Source organism: Macaca fascicularis, chromosome 11 (genome assembly GCF_037993035.2).
Source record: "Macaca fascicularis isolate 582-1 chromosome 11, T2T-MFA8v1.1".
Classification (NCBI taxonomy): domain Eukaryota; kingdom Metazoa; phylum Chordata; class Mammalia; order Primates; family Cercopithecidae; genus Macaca; species Macaca fascicularis.
This window is the reverse complement of record NC_088385.1, coordinates 129,423,907-129,438,511: the sequence shown is the minus strand read 5'-3', so window position 1 is coordinate 129,438,511 and position 14,605 is coordinate 129,423,907. Positions and strand designations below refer to the sequence as shown.

Sequence of the window (14,605 nt, the reverse complement as noted above, 5' to 3'; positions counted from 1 at the left end):
CGAAATACTAATCAAAACACAAAAATTAGAAGATAATATTTAGCTAATGTTAGTTTACTTTTTAACATCAAGATTTCATGAAAACCAAGTTATAATGACTATTGTCCAGTGGATTTTTTTGTTTTGTTTTTTTGAGACAGAGTCTCACTCAGTCGCCCTGGCTGGAGTGCAATGGTGCAATCTTGGGTGTCACTGCAACCTCCACCTCCCAGGTTCAAGCGATTCTCCTGCCTCAGTCTCCGAGTAGCCAGGATTACAGGCACCTGCCACCATGCCTGGCTAATTTTTGTATTTTTAATAGAGACAGGGTTTCATCATATTGGCCAGGGTGGTCTCGAACTCTTGACCTCAAGTGATCCACCCACCTCGGCCTCCTAAAGTGCTGGGATTACAGGCTTGAGCTACCACATCTTGCCTGTCCAGTGGATTTTTACATTTTATTTGTATTTAAATGTCAAAATACCTTAAGCATATACACAAATAGAGAAAATAATGTAGACCACATATATTCCCATCTTAAGGTTTTTGTTTTTATTTATTTATTTTTTAAGACAGAGTCTCGCTCTGTCGCCCTCACTGCAACCTCCACCTCCCAGGCTCAAGGGATTCTCCTGCTTCAACTTCCCCAGTAGCTGGGATCACAGGTGTGTACCACCACGCCTGGCTAATTTTTGTATTTTTAGTAGAGACAGGATTTCACCATGTTAGCCAGACTGATCTTGAACTTCTGACCTCAGTTGAGATCTACTGGCCTTGGCCTCCTAAAGTGCTGGGATAACAGGTGTGAGCCACTGTGCCTGGCCTTAAGGTTTTTGTTTGTTTGTTTGTTTGTTTTGTTTTTTTTTTTGAGACAGAATCTTGCTCTTTGGCCCAGGCTGGAGTGTGGTGGTGTGATCTTGGCTCACTGCAGCTTCCGCCTCCCAGATTCAAGCGATTCTCCTGCCTCAGCCCCCTGAGTAGCTGAGACTACAGGTGCGTGCCACTACGCCTGGCTAATTTTTTGTGTTTTTAGTAGAGATGGGGTTTCACCATGTTGGCCAGCCTCTGTCTCCTGACCTTGTGATTCGCCCACCTCTGCCTCCCAAAGTGCTGGGATTACAGGTGTGAGCCACCGTGGCCAGCCAAGGTTTTTAAAGTCTAGGAAATGAAATTGCTCAAGTAGCTCATTTAGAAAGTAAGCATCCACACCGTCTACTTTAGATCATGCTGATACTCCAGGTTACAATGAAGTATAGAAAAAGAGTCTATTTTGACTCTTTAAAAATAGTTGCTGGGCACAGTGGCTCATGCCTCTAATCCCAGCACTTTGAGAGTCCAAAACAAGAGGATTGCTTGGGTCCAGGAGTTTGAGACCAGCCTGGGCAGCATGGTGAGACCCCATCTCTCTCTTTCTTTCTTTCTTTCTGTTTTTGAGGCAGGGTCCCACTCTGTCACCCAGACTAGAGTGCAGTGGCGCAGTTTCAGCTCACTACAACCTCGGCCTCCTTCACAGGCTCAAGCAATTCTCCTGCCTCAGCCTCCCGCATAGCTGGGATTATAGGCACATGCCACCATGCCCGGTATATTTTTGTATTTTTAGTAGAGACGGGGTTTCACCATATTGGCCAGGCTGGTCTTGAACTTCTGACCTCAAATGATCCACCTGCCTCAGCCTCCCAAAATGTTGGGATTACAGGCATTAGCCACCGAGGCCGGCCAGAGACCTCATCTGTAAAAAATTGTTTTAAACATTAGCTGTAGTGGCACGGGCCTATAATCTCAGCTGCCTAGGAGGCTGGTGCTGGAGGATCACTTGAACCCAGGAGTTCAAGCTTGCAGTGAGCCATGATCACACCACTGCACTCCAACCTGGGTGACAGGGAAGAGAGACCCTGTCTCAAAAAGAAAAAGAAACACACCAAAAAAACCATCCTGGCTAACACGGTGAAACCCCATCTCTATTAAAAGTACAAAAAATTAGCTGGGCATGGTGGCGGGCACCTGTAGTCCCAGCTACTCGGGAGGCTGAGGCAGGAGAATGGTGTGAACCCAGGAGGCGGACCTTGCAGTGAGCCGAGATCGCGCCACTGCACTCCAGCCTGGGCAACAGTGCGAGACTCCGTCTCAAAACAAACAAACAAAAAGGCAAACAACAACAACAACAACAAAACGAAAGCCATTAGGAAATCGTATCATAGAACTGATTGTTCGAAAAGTCGTTGACGTCTTAGAATTAAAAACCAATACCAAATTTGTATTCCTTTCAGTTTTGTTTTATGTTTCTCATAAGTTTTTTTACATTTGTTTATTTTTTTTTTCTTCTCATTCTCTTTTGTTTTCCTTTTGTTCATTTGCTTCCATACCATGTAACTCTGTGTGTTAGGCTAGTAGCATTACCAGAGAGCTCCAGGGGAGAGAGCTAAAGCTTACTAACCTTCAGGAAAATTTGAGTGAAGTCAGTCAAGTGAAAGACACTTTGGAAAAAGAACTTCAGATTTTGGTAAGTACCTGTTGGGAATCTGAATCTCAGGGTTTCTGGCCATTTCCTGTTTTAAAAAATCCTCCAGTAAGAAATATTGCAGCTGTTTCCTTTCTCTTTCTACGTGTTGATTGAACTTGAGTGTATTAGTTATTGGCTGATAAATATTGTCCTTTGAGGGGAATCAGATCAAACCTAAACAACCGAGGTAGGTATTACTTTTTTTTTTTTTTTTTTAATCTATCCCTTCGCCTCTGGTAACACACTGCTTTGAAACGTTACTGACTACTTAGTTTTACTAAAGACAGAGCCCTTCCAAGTTATGCATTGAACAATTAGGTTTCATATTGAATAAGGCCCCTCAATTGTGCCTATCAGGGCAGCAGCTGTCCTGGGCCATTGGCGCCCTCTGTTGGCGAGGCAGGATGTTTGCTGTCTAATTAAACAAATTCAAAGAAATCTAACTCAGTTTATTCCACCTCAGAAAATTACCTTCCCTTTTATATGTTGTCTTTTACCTTAATCTCAAGTTGTATGACATATATATATTTTTTACCTTTTCTCAACTTTGTTCCTTCCTACTTGCCTCCTGCACTTAAAACCTGAGTTTAAACAAGGCTGATACTCACGGGTAGTGCCAGTGGTACCCATCCACATGCCATGGAAAGAAAAGCCAGAGGCTTATGGAGAAACTAGACAAGAGGCATATGTGCCATGCAGGCTCAGCTGTTCCAGGTCCTCCACATCCCTCCCTCTTCCCTGTTCATTACACTTCTGTGCTATTAACAGTGTGAATAAACATGTGTGATTTTTTTTCTTTTCTTTCTTTCTTTTTTTTTTTGAGACAGAGTCTTGTTCTATTGCCCAGGCTGGAGTGCAGTGGCACGATCTCGGCTCAGTGCAGCCTCTGCCTCCCAGGTTCAAGAGATTCTCCTGCCTCAGCCTCTTGAGTAGCTGGGATTACAGGCGCCTGTTACCACGACAGGCTAGTTTTTGTATTTTTAGTAGAGATGGGGTTTCTCCATGTTGGCCAGGCTGGTCTCAAACTCCTGAACTCAAGTGATCTGCCCGCCTCGGCCTCCCAAAGTGCTGGGATTACAGGCATGAGCCACCACACCCGGCCTGATGTCCTTTAAGAAAATGTTTTGAGTTCATTGCTTCTCTGCCCTCCTCCCAAAGCTTTTAGGAAGCCTTGCCTTTTTTTTTTTTCCCCCCCTAAGTTAGAGTATCCTTCTGTATATCTTAGGACAAGACATGACACCCTGAGTCTGGCTGTGGGATGGCACAGAGGGCAGCCTGAGGGCTTGGATGCACTGTGGCCCCTGTGCCATCTTATCATAATCTTAGCTAGTTAGAAATCCTCATGTAACAATCTGCTTGATGTAGCTAGCTCGAAGTTCGTCTCAGGACAACCAGGAGAGTGATTCTTAACTTGGCCTATAGTCATGTTTAGAAAAGAAGACCTTGAACAGTAAGTGACTGAAGGGCCTTTTCAGTTTCAAAAGTAGCAACACAGACCTAGATTCAAGATATTAGACTCAGATTACTCTCAGAAATAACAAACTTCAGAGCTCTGTTCACCATCTCAGGCAGGTTTCTGAAGAGAAGGTCTGCTGTTTGAGGGGTGGCAACATGAAGCATACACATGCACCCTGTGTATACACGCACATGCATGTACTTAACCTAAGTATGAACGTGCCTACGTCGGCATGCAGGTACACCTGCCTTCCCACGTGTGCACACACACACATGCAGACTGCAGTCTTTTGTGTGTATACATGCACGTGTGTATGACCCACATGTGGTAGTAATTGGTATCATATGTTTGAAGTATATTAGTTTTAATAAAACAAGGCCAGCAACAAAAAGTAGATAGTATTGTAATTATAATCGATAGAAACTTCTTGTCTTCACAATTTGAAATCTTTCTGTTCAGAATCTCCGATTCTTTTTCTTTAGAAAGAAAAGTTTGCTGAAGCTTCAGAGGAGGCAGTCTCTGTTCAGAGAAGCATGCAAGGTATGTCTTACTAGAGCGTGTGCAGATTGCTTTAAAGAACATTATTCTTTCAAACTGGAGCTGGCCTGTGGAGTGCACAGAGTAGACACTGCCCGTAGCCTCATTTCACTCCCCTGGAAGTTCCTGCCGTGCTCAGAAAGACTGGCTTCCATTGGTTTCCTGAAGCCTCAGACTCCCAGTTTTTTCTTCTTTTAGCTTAAGGCTTGTTCCGTATTAAAATGTAAGTATTCCTGGGAAGAGAGTTATTTGTGCTCTCATCATTGATAGCTTTATTGAGTTTTAATTGGAAGAAGGAAAGAGATGAGTGGAAAGGGCCTGATGCGGGCCGAAAGTACAGATTCGGGGAGGCCAGAGACAGCAGCAGACCTGCTTCTTTTAGGCTGTGCACAGCTGTGTGATTTGTAAGGGGACTTTTTAGTATTCCTGTGTTCTCAGATCTTTTGAGCATAATATTTGATTGGGTTGTAAGACAGCCAAGCTCCAGATAGCTTATTAAACATGAAACATATTAAACTTCTAACTTTATCCTAAATAGAAACTGTAAATAAGTTACACCAAAAGGAGGAACAGTTTAACATGCTGTCTTCTGACTTGGAGAAGCTGAGAGAAAACTTAGCAGGTAAGACGACATCTCTGGTGACGAAACATTAAATACAGTAGGCTTTCCCGTGTTTGAGACAGTTGTAGTATGTTACATAACAAATGTACTATTCAAGCGTAGCCTCTTCACTCGTTATGGTGATATAACAATGTGATGAAATACTTGTTCGAGATCTGTAACCTCCAGCAAATCCTCTTTGCTCTGTTTTGACAAGAGCCAGAATCTACCACATCTTACCACTCCCACTGCTATCCTTGCTCCAGGCCAACAGCCATCTTTCATCTGAGCTACCCTGACAGCTGACCACCAGGGCTCACTGCTGCTGCCTGTGCCAGCTTCAGTCTGTTCTCAACACAGCAGCCAGAGCAATCCTTTTAATATGAACTTAGATCATGTCGCTTCTCTCCTCAAGGTCGTCCAGCGGCTCTCATCCCACTCAGGGAAAGCCGTGGTCCTTACCACGATCAGGCCCTATTACCTCTTGGATTTCATCTGGGACCCCCTTCCCCTGTTCATTCTACTCCAACCACTTCAGCCTCCTTGTGGTGCTTGGACGTGGTGGGTGTTCCTTTCTCAGAGCCTGTGCACTTGCTTTTCCCTGTTCCCTCACTTCCTTCAGGTTTTCTCTGAAATGTCAGCCCCTGAAATGTCAGGGAAGCCCCATCTGAGAGTCTAACCTCCTTCCCAGCTCCTTTCCCTGCATTTGTTTTTCTTCCTCTTAGAACTTACCACTATTAATTATATGATTTATTTTCTTTTTTTCTTTTTCTTTTTCTTTTTTTTTTTTTTTTCCAGACAGAGTCTCGCTCTGTGGCCCAGGCTGGAGTGCAGTGGCGCGATCTCTGCTCACTGCAAGCTCCACCTTCCGGGTTCGCACCATTCTCTCGCCTCAGCCTCCCAAGTAGCTGGGACTACAGGCACCCGCCACCACGCCTGGCTAATTTCTTGTATTTTTAGTAGAGATGTGGTTTCACCATGTTAGCCAGGATGGTCTTGATCTCCTAACCTTGTGATCTGCCTGCCTCGGCCTCCCAAAGTGCTGGGATTACAGGCGTGAGCCACCGCGCCTGACCAGTTTATTTTCTTTATCTTGCTTATTGTCTGCCTTCTTCATTAGAATGTGATTTTTATGAGGACAAGGATTGCTATGTGAAAATATTACATGAGCAAGGATATACTCAGTCAGTTTTTGTTGATTATAACACAGCCGTGCCATTCTTTTTTTCTCTATATATTTAGAGATGGAGGCAAAATTTAGAGAGAAAGATGAGAGAGAAGAGCAGCTGATAAAGGCGAAGGAAAAACTGGAAAATGACATTGCAGAAATAATGAAGATGTCAGGAGATAACTCTTCTCAGCTGACGAAAATGAACGATGAGTTACGTCTGAAAGAAAGGTATATGTGACTGTTGAAAAGAGTGCCCACCTTCAGTTAGGCTCTGCGGCAAGCTATAGATGGGAGGGGAGAGAAAATGTTTAGGATTGTTACGTTTTCAAGTTCCCCGTCTCTGTTCCTTTCTGTTGTTACCTCATTGTGTCCTTGAATCAACTATTTAACCTTCTAAAATGGGTTTTACCTATCTTACTTGTCAAGAACAACAGAATTAAGGAATACAATATTATTTGTAGAGCTTCTGGTGACTTGTAAAGAAAAGATAAGAAGGCCGGACACAGTGGCTCATGCCTGTAATCCCAGCATTTTGAGAGGCCGAGGCAGGCGGATCACTTGAGGTCAGGAGTTTGAGGCCAACCTGGCCAACATGGCGAAACCTTGTCTCTACTGAAAATACAAAAGTTAGCCAGATGTGGTGGTATGTGCTACTCAGGAGGCTGAGATGAGAGAATCACTTGAAACCCAGGAGGTTGGCCGGGCGCGGTGGCTCAAGCCTGTAATCCCAGCACTTTGGGAGGCCGAGACGGGCGGATCACGAGGTCAGGAGATCGAGACCATCCTGGCTAATATGGTGAAACCCCGTCTCTACTAAAAAAAATACAAAAAACTAGCCGGGCGAGGTGGTGGGCGCCTGTAGTCCCAGCTACTCGGGAGGCTGAGGCAGGAGAATGGCGTAAACCCGGGAGGCGGAGCTTGCAGTGAGCTGAGATCCGGCCACTGCACTCCAGCCTGGGCGACAAAGCGAGACTCCGTCTCAAAAAAAAAAAAAAAAAAAAAAAGAAACCCAGGAGGTGGAGGTTGCATTGAGCCAAGATTGTGCCACTGCACTCTAGCCTGGGCAACAGAGCAAGACTCCATCTTGAAAGAAGAAAAAAGAAAAGGTGTGTGTGTGTGTGTGTATATATATATATATATATATATATATATTTTTTTTTTTTTTCCTTTGGGATGGAATTTTACTTTTCTTACCCAGGCTGGAGTACAGTGGCGTGATCTCAGCTTGGTGCTATCTCAGCTCACTGCAACCTCTGCTTCCTGGGTTCAAGTGATTCTCCTGCCTCAGTCTCCCAACTAGCTGGGATTACAGGCTTGCACCATCACGCCAGGCTAATTTTGTATTTTTAGTAGAGACGGGGTTTCTCCATGTTGGTCAGGCTGGTCTCGAACTCCCGACCTCAGGTGATCTGCTTGCCTCGGCCTCCCAAAGTGCTGGGATTACAGGCGTGAGCCACCGTGCCCAGCCTTTAAAAATATTTTTAACTTTTTTTTTTTTGAGATAGAGTCTCACTCTGTTGCCCAGGCTGGAATGCAGTGGCGTGATCTCGGCTCACTGCAGCCTCCACCTCCCAGGTTCAAGTGATTCTCCTGCCTAAGCTTCCTGAGTAGCTGGGACTACAGGCACATGCCACCATGCCCTGCTGATTTTTGTGTTTATTGTAGAGATAAGGTTTCACCACGTTGGCCAGGGTGGTCTCAAACTCCTGACCTCAGGCAATCTGGCTGCCTTGACCTCCCAAAGTGCTGGAATTACAGGCATGAGCCCCACTGTACCTGGCCTGAACTTATTTTAATAGGAAACACATATTACCTATTACTATGGGACATGCACTGTGCTAACAGCTTTCTAATTCTTATTATCCTATGAGGTGAGTTTAGTATTATTCCCATTTAAAAGAAAAAGAGGCCAGAGATGATGGCTCACGCCTGTAATCCCAGCACTTTGGGAGGCTGAGGCAGGCAGATTGCCTGAGGTCACCAGTTCGAGACCAGCTGGGCCAACATGGTGAAACCCTATCGCTACTAAAAATACAAAAATTAGCCAGGCATGGTGGTGTGCGCCCATAATTTCAGCTACTTGGGAGGCTGAGGCAGGAGAATCACTTGAACCCAGGAGGCGGAGGTTGCAGTGAGCCAGGATCATGCTGCTGCACTCCAGCCTTGGCAACAGAGCTAGACTCTGTCTCAAAAAAAAAATAAATAAGGCCAGGCGCTGTGGCTCATGCCTGTAATCCCTGCACTTTGGGAGGCCGAGGTAGGCAGATCACCTGAGGTCAGGAGTTCAAGACCAGCCTGACCAACATGGAGAAACCCCATCTCTATTAAAGATACAAAATTAGGCAGATGTGGTGGTGCATTCCTGTAATCCCAGCTACTCAGGAGGCTGAGGCAGGAGAATCACTTGAACCTGCGAGGCGGAGGTTGTGGTGAGCCGAGATTGTGCCATTGCACTCCAGCCTGGGCAACAAGAGCAAAACTCTGTCTCAAAATAAATAAACAAATAGATAAATAATAAAAAGGAAGGAATGGAGGGAAACTGAGGCTTACTGGGGTGAAGCCTGAGGTTTCAGATCTGAGCAGTCTGGTCCCAGAGCCCCTCCTGCTCTTAATAACTGCATTGTAGGCCGGGCGCAGTGGCTCACGCCTGTAATCCCAGCACTTTGGGAGGCCAAGGTGGGTGGATCACAGGTCAGGAGTTCAAGAACAACCTGGCCAACATAGTGAAACGCTGTCTCTACTAAAAAAATGCAAAAAAATAGCTGAGCGTGGTGGTGTGCACCTGTAATCCCAGCTACTCTGGAGGCTGAGGCAGGAGAATCATTTGAATCCGGGAGACAGAGGTTGCCGTGAGCCAAGATTGTGCCATTGCACTCCAGCCCAGGCAACAGTGCAAGACTCCGTCTCAAAAAAAAAAAAAAAACAAAACTGCATTGTACTTCCTCAGTGCTGAAGTTTCCTCTGTCTTAATATCTGTTCTTGTCTTTATTTGGAATTCTTGTTGCTTTGATCTTTTTCTTTTAATAGCTGTCATATAAAAATCAAAATTTATAAGGCAAAGATTTATAAATTAAGTCTGTAGGCATTAGACTTCTACTTCTTAAAAGTGTTAATACCTGCAAAGTTCTATTTATTAAGACATCCAGTCTTTCACCCTCACACAATTCTGTCAGCACTGAGTGGTGGTCAGGCCTTGGTTGGGCAACTTTGGTCAAACTTGCCTTGAGGTGGTGCTGCTGCCCAGGTAGTGGTGGCTCAGTGCCTTCAAAAAGCTCCATTTTTGTAGGTGTTTTGTGGATATAAAAACCAGAAGTGCCCCCAAGTTTCCCTCTCGTATCTCTGATTCATCTGATAGTCTGTTTTCTTGGTCAACGTCCCATGTTTTTTTTTTTTTTTGAGATGGAGTTTCACTCTTGTTGCCCAGGCTGGAGTGCAGTGGCGCCATCTTGGCTCACCACAGCCTCCGCCTCCCAGGTTCAAGCGATTCTCCTGCCTCAGCCTCCTGAGTAGCTGGGATTATAGGCATGCGCCACCATGCCCTGCTAATTTTGTATTTTTAGTAGAGACGGGGTTTCTCCATGTTGGTCAGGCTGGTCTTAAACTCCCGACCTCAGGCAATCTGCCCACCTCGGCCTCCCAAAGTGCAGGGATTACAGGCGTGAGCCAATGTGCTGGGCCCCCATGTTTTGTATACATGTTTTTGTTCAACCACGTAGTCTCTTTAAAGTAGAACTTCGAGTTACTGTCATTTTTGTATCTTCTGTCCTCCAGAAGCACTAGAATGAATTTTTGGTTATCTAGTCTGCTAAAATTTAAAAATACTCATTTCCTTTATTTTATTTTATTTTATTTTATTTATTTTTTGAGACAAAGTCTCACTCTGTCGGCCAGGCTGGAGTGCAGTGGTGTGATTTCGGCTCACTGCAAGCTCCACTTCCCAGGTTCATGCCATTCTCCTGCCTCAGCCTCCCGAGTAGCTGGGACTACAGGCGCCCGCCACCACGCCTGGCTAATTTGTTGTATTTTTGGTAGAGATGGGGTTTCACCATGTTAGCCAAGATGGTCTCGATCTTCTGACCTCATGATCCACCCACCTTGGCCTCCCAAAGTACTGGGATTACAGGCATGAGCCACCGCACCTGACCTCCTTTATTTATTTTCAATTGAGATGGAGTCTTGCTTTGTTGCCCAGCCTGGACTGCAGTGACGCGATCTTGGCTCACTGCAACCTCTTTCTACTGGGCTCAAGCAGTTCTGCTGCCTCAGCCTCCTGAGTAACTGGGATTACAGGGATGCGTCACCACACCCAGCTAATTTTTGTATTTTTAGTAGAGACGGGGTTTCGCAATGTTGACCAGGCTGGTCTCGAACTCCTGAACTTAAGTGATCTCATCTTGGTCTCCCAGGTCGCTGGTATTATAGTCATAAGCCACCACACCTGGCCTCATTTCCTTTAATAAGTTTATTTTTCACTCATTTTTCCTTTTTAAATTATTGACATAGTAAACCTTCACAATTATAGTAGTTGTTACTGTAAATAATGTATTTGTAACTGTCATAATTGGTAAAATGATTAGGCAAAGCATTTTAAAATTTCTTGCCTAGTTCAGATGTTATTAATTACACATAACTTTTAAAAATAATTACTACAGTTGTTATTAGTAGTATATTTTAATATAACTCTTAAATTTAAAACATTCTTATGAAAAATTGACACCTTATGTTGAAACTTTTTCTAGATATGTAGAAGAATTACAGCTAAAACTTACAAAGGCTAATGAAAATGCAAGTTTTCTGCAAAAAAGTATTGAGGACATGACTCTCAAAGCTGAACAGAGCCAGCAAGAAGCAGCTGAAAAGCATGAGGAAGAAAAGAAAGAATTGGAGAGGAAATTGTCAGACCTGGTAAGGAGAGACTCAGTGGGTCTGTTGGCTGGAAAGGAAGGCAAGGGGTAGTACACACATGGGCAGATGACTGATTCCCTCACTCGGGGTCTCTGCAGGAAAAGAAGATGGAAACGAGCCACAACCAGTGTCAGGAGCTGAAAGCCGGGTATGAGAAGGCCACTTCTGAGACAAAGACCAAGCATGAAGAAATCCTGCAGAACCTCCGGAAGACGCTGCTGGACACAGAGGACAAGCTGAAGGGCGCACGGGAGGAGAACAGTGGCTTGCTGCAGGAGCTGGAGGAGCTGAGAAAGCAAGCCGACAAAGCCAAAGTACGTGATGCGAGAGAATTTCCTTGTGCTGTAGCTTGCCTGAGCTCTGTGTCAAGGCAGGAAGGGTTCTTAGAAAGCAGCATTCAGTGGGACAAGTTATGATGGCCTCTACAAACGTTACCCTTCTGAGTGCGTGGGTGGTACGTTACGTTTCCTATGGCTTCAAGTGTTTTGTGCCAGCTGCCATTCCTTCTCAGGGATGGTGATGGCGGCCGGTCTTTCCTGGAATGGAGTGTGTAGCTGTCACCCCCGTGCTGCTTGTTTCCCAGCCATCACAAAGGTTCTTCCATTGCCTGAGCTCTGCTTGCCTGCTTGTTCCTCTAATACTGGCCATGCTTGTTGCCGCCTTGCACTAGGGTTAGGAGAGACATTGCAGTAAAGCAAGAGGCAGAGGTCACATGAAGCAAGCAAGCAAGGAATCAGGACTAGAGAGAGCCTGGTTGGAGGAACAGAGCTCTTCCAGGAAGAGTTAGAACTGAGAACTCCACAGAGGGCTTTTGTGTGTCCCCAGGAAGGTACCGTGAGCTTATTGATGAGGAAGCTGGATTCAAGGGCAGGGAGGAAACACCCTGTTAGTAGATAGAGCAGAACTTGGTATGTTGGATTTCATTTTATGGTTTCAGGATTGTATCTGTGCCCAATATATATTTTTTACTTTTTCTTTTTTTGTAGAGAGTGGGGTCTTGCTATGTTGCCCAGGCTGGTCTTGAACTCCTGGGCTCAAGCAATCCTCCCATCTTGGCCTCTTAAAGTGTTGGGATTACAGGTGTGAGCCTCCGTGCCTGGCCTGACCAGTATATTTTGTGACTCTGGTAACTTCACGAAGTTCAGCCTTCCCACTATTTAACCTTTTATTGCTCAAAGGAAAGTAAATATTCATCTTTATTTATTTTTAATGTGTTATGGGAGTTTAGTAGAAAGAAATGATAAAAGAGCATATATAGGACTGAAACCAATCTCATGAAAAGCCTCTTGCTAACTAAGTGGACGTGCCATGGTGTGTGTGCGCCGTGCATGTCATCTGGGAGGCCCATATTCTCCCTCTTCTACATGCTGATAGTTGAGGATTTCTCTTCTTTCTGTGAAATACCTCCAGTTTTATGAGCCATTTAACACTAGATACAATTCCCAAATCTTTTGTCTTTGTGGTTTATCTGTGCAGACTTCAGGTTTTTTTTTTTTTTTTTGTATTTCCTTTAAAATGTTGCAGCCTAGCCGGGCGCGGTGGCTCAAGCCTGTAATCCCAGCACTTTGGGAGGCCGAGACGGGCAAATCACGAGGTCAGGAGATCGAGGCCATCCTGGCTAACACGGTGAAACCCTGTCTCTACTAAAAAATACAAAAACTAGCCGGGCGAGGTGGCGGGCGCCTGTAGTCCCATCTACTTGGGAGGCTGAGCCAGGAGAATGGCGTAAACCCGGGAGGCGGAGCTTGCAGTGAGCTGAGATCCGGCCACTGCACTCCAGCCTGGGTGACAGAGCGAGACTCCGTCTCAAAAAAAAAAAAAATAAAATAAATAAATAAATAAATAAATAAAATGTTGCAGCCTGAGCAAACCACAGCATGGAAGAAGCTGATACAAGGTCTCCTCGGTTTTCCTTTGTTTTTTGAGACAAGGTCTCACTTTGTCACCCAGGCTGAGTGCACTGGCACAATCATGGCTCACTGCACCCTCAGCCTCTCGGGCTCAAGTGATCCCCCTGCCTCAGCTTCCCAAGTGGCTGAGACTAAAGGCACGTGCCACTACACCTGGCTAATTTTAAATTTTTTTTGTAGAGACAGAGTCTCGCTATGTTGCTCAGGCTGGTGTCGAACCCCTGGATGCAAGTGAATCACCTGTCTCAGCGTCCCAAGGTGTGAGCCATCATTCCTGGCCATTCTCACTAATTTTGTTGGTTGGTATTGTGCAAGGGTCACTGAGTTAAAATGCCAGGACTGTTCCCCTCCAAAGTTGTCTGGTATCTGATTTCAGTGGATCTTAATCAGTCCCAGACTCTTTGGAAAAATCTAATGAAATCTACAGATATTTTTTCAGGAAGGTTTATGTGTGCACTCAACAAGGTTCAGGGAGCCCATGAAGCCTCCTTATTCCCTACTTTTAAGAGCCAGTGGGCTATAGCTGTGCTGCCTAATACAGTAGCCACCAGCCATGTGAGGCCATTCAAGTTTAAATTTGTAGCCAGTTCTGGTGGCTTACACCTGTAATCCTAGCACTTTGGGAGGCCGAAGTGAGCGGATTGCCTGAGCTCAGGAGTTAGAGACCACCCTGGGCAACATCATGAGACCCTGTCTCTACTAAAAATACAAAAAATTAATCGGGCGTGGTGGCACGCACCTGTAGTCCCAGCTACTCAGGAGGCTGAGACAGGAGAATCCCTTGAGCCTGGGAGGTGGAGGCTGCAGTGAGCTGAGATGGTGCCACCACACTCTGGCCTAGGTGACAGAGTGAGACTCTGTCTCAAAAAATAAATAAAAATAAAAACCTTAATATGGAAATATATGCGGTCTACATTATTTTCTCTATTTTTATATATGCTTAAAAGAGGATCACTTGAACCTGGGAGGCAGAGGTTGCAGTGAGCTGAGATCGCGCCATTTCCTTCCAGCCTGGGCCACAGAGTGAGACTCTCTCCAAAAAATAAATAAATAAATTTAAATTTGTTACATTTTAATTAAAAATTTAGCTCCTCAGTTGTACTCACCACATTTCAGGTGCTCAGTAGTCATAAGGTCATCATGATGGGACTGCAAATAAGAACATTTATATCAGCCGGGCATGGTGGCTAATGCCTGTAATCCCAGCACTTTGGGAGGCCTAGGTGGGTGGATCACTTGGGGTCAGGAGTTTGAGACCAGCCTGGCCAACATGGTGAAACCCTGTCTCTACTAAAAATACAAAAATTAGCCGGGCGTGGTGGCGGAGCCCTGTAATCCCAGCTACCCGAGAGGCTATGGCATGAGAATGGCTTGAACCCAGAGGTGGAGGTTGCAGTGAGCTGAGATTGCACCACTGCACTCCAGCCTGGGCAATACAGCGAGACTCAGTCTCAAAAAAAAAAAATTTATATCATTGTAGAAAATTCTGGACAGCACTGTTATAGACACTGTGGTCAAATTATAATTCAGTAAATTAAAAAAAAAT

The 14,605-nt window shown here is 45.1% G+C and overlaps 1 protein-coding gene across 50 annotated transcripts in view; it reads left to right on the top strand.

The window, feature by feature from the left end:
* Positions 1 to 14,605, top strand: part of CLIP1 (CAP-Gly domain containing linker protein 1) — a 148,311-nt gene that overhangs the window by 83,457 nt on the left and 50,249 nt on the right. For 35 of the 50 annotated variants that reach the window (XM_074008174.1, XM_074008170.1, XM_074008166.1 and 32 more), the window contains 6 exons: positions 2,363 to 2,479; positions 4,418 to 4,475; positions 5,011 to 5,094; positions 6,316 to 6,472; positions 10,984 to 11,149; positions 11,248 to 11,463. In XM_074008174.1, the coding sequence (XP_073864275.1) occupies positions 2,363 to 2,479; positions 4,418 to 4,475; positions 5,011 to 5,094; positions 6,316 to 6,472; positions 10,984 to 11,149; positions 11,248 to 11,463 (798 nt within the window). The remainder of the gene's footprint in view (positions 1 to 2,362; positions 2,480 to 4,417; positions 4,476 to 5,010; positions 5,095 to 6,315; positions 6,473 to 10,983; positions 11,150 to 11,247; positions 11,464 to 14,605) is intronic. The other 15 variants (XM_074008178.1, XM_074008172.1, XM_074008206.1 and 12 more) reach the window with 1 other exon arrangement.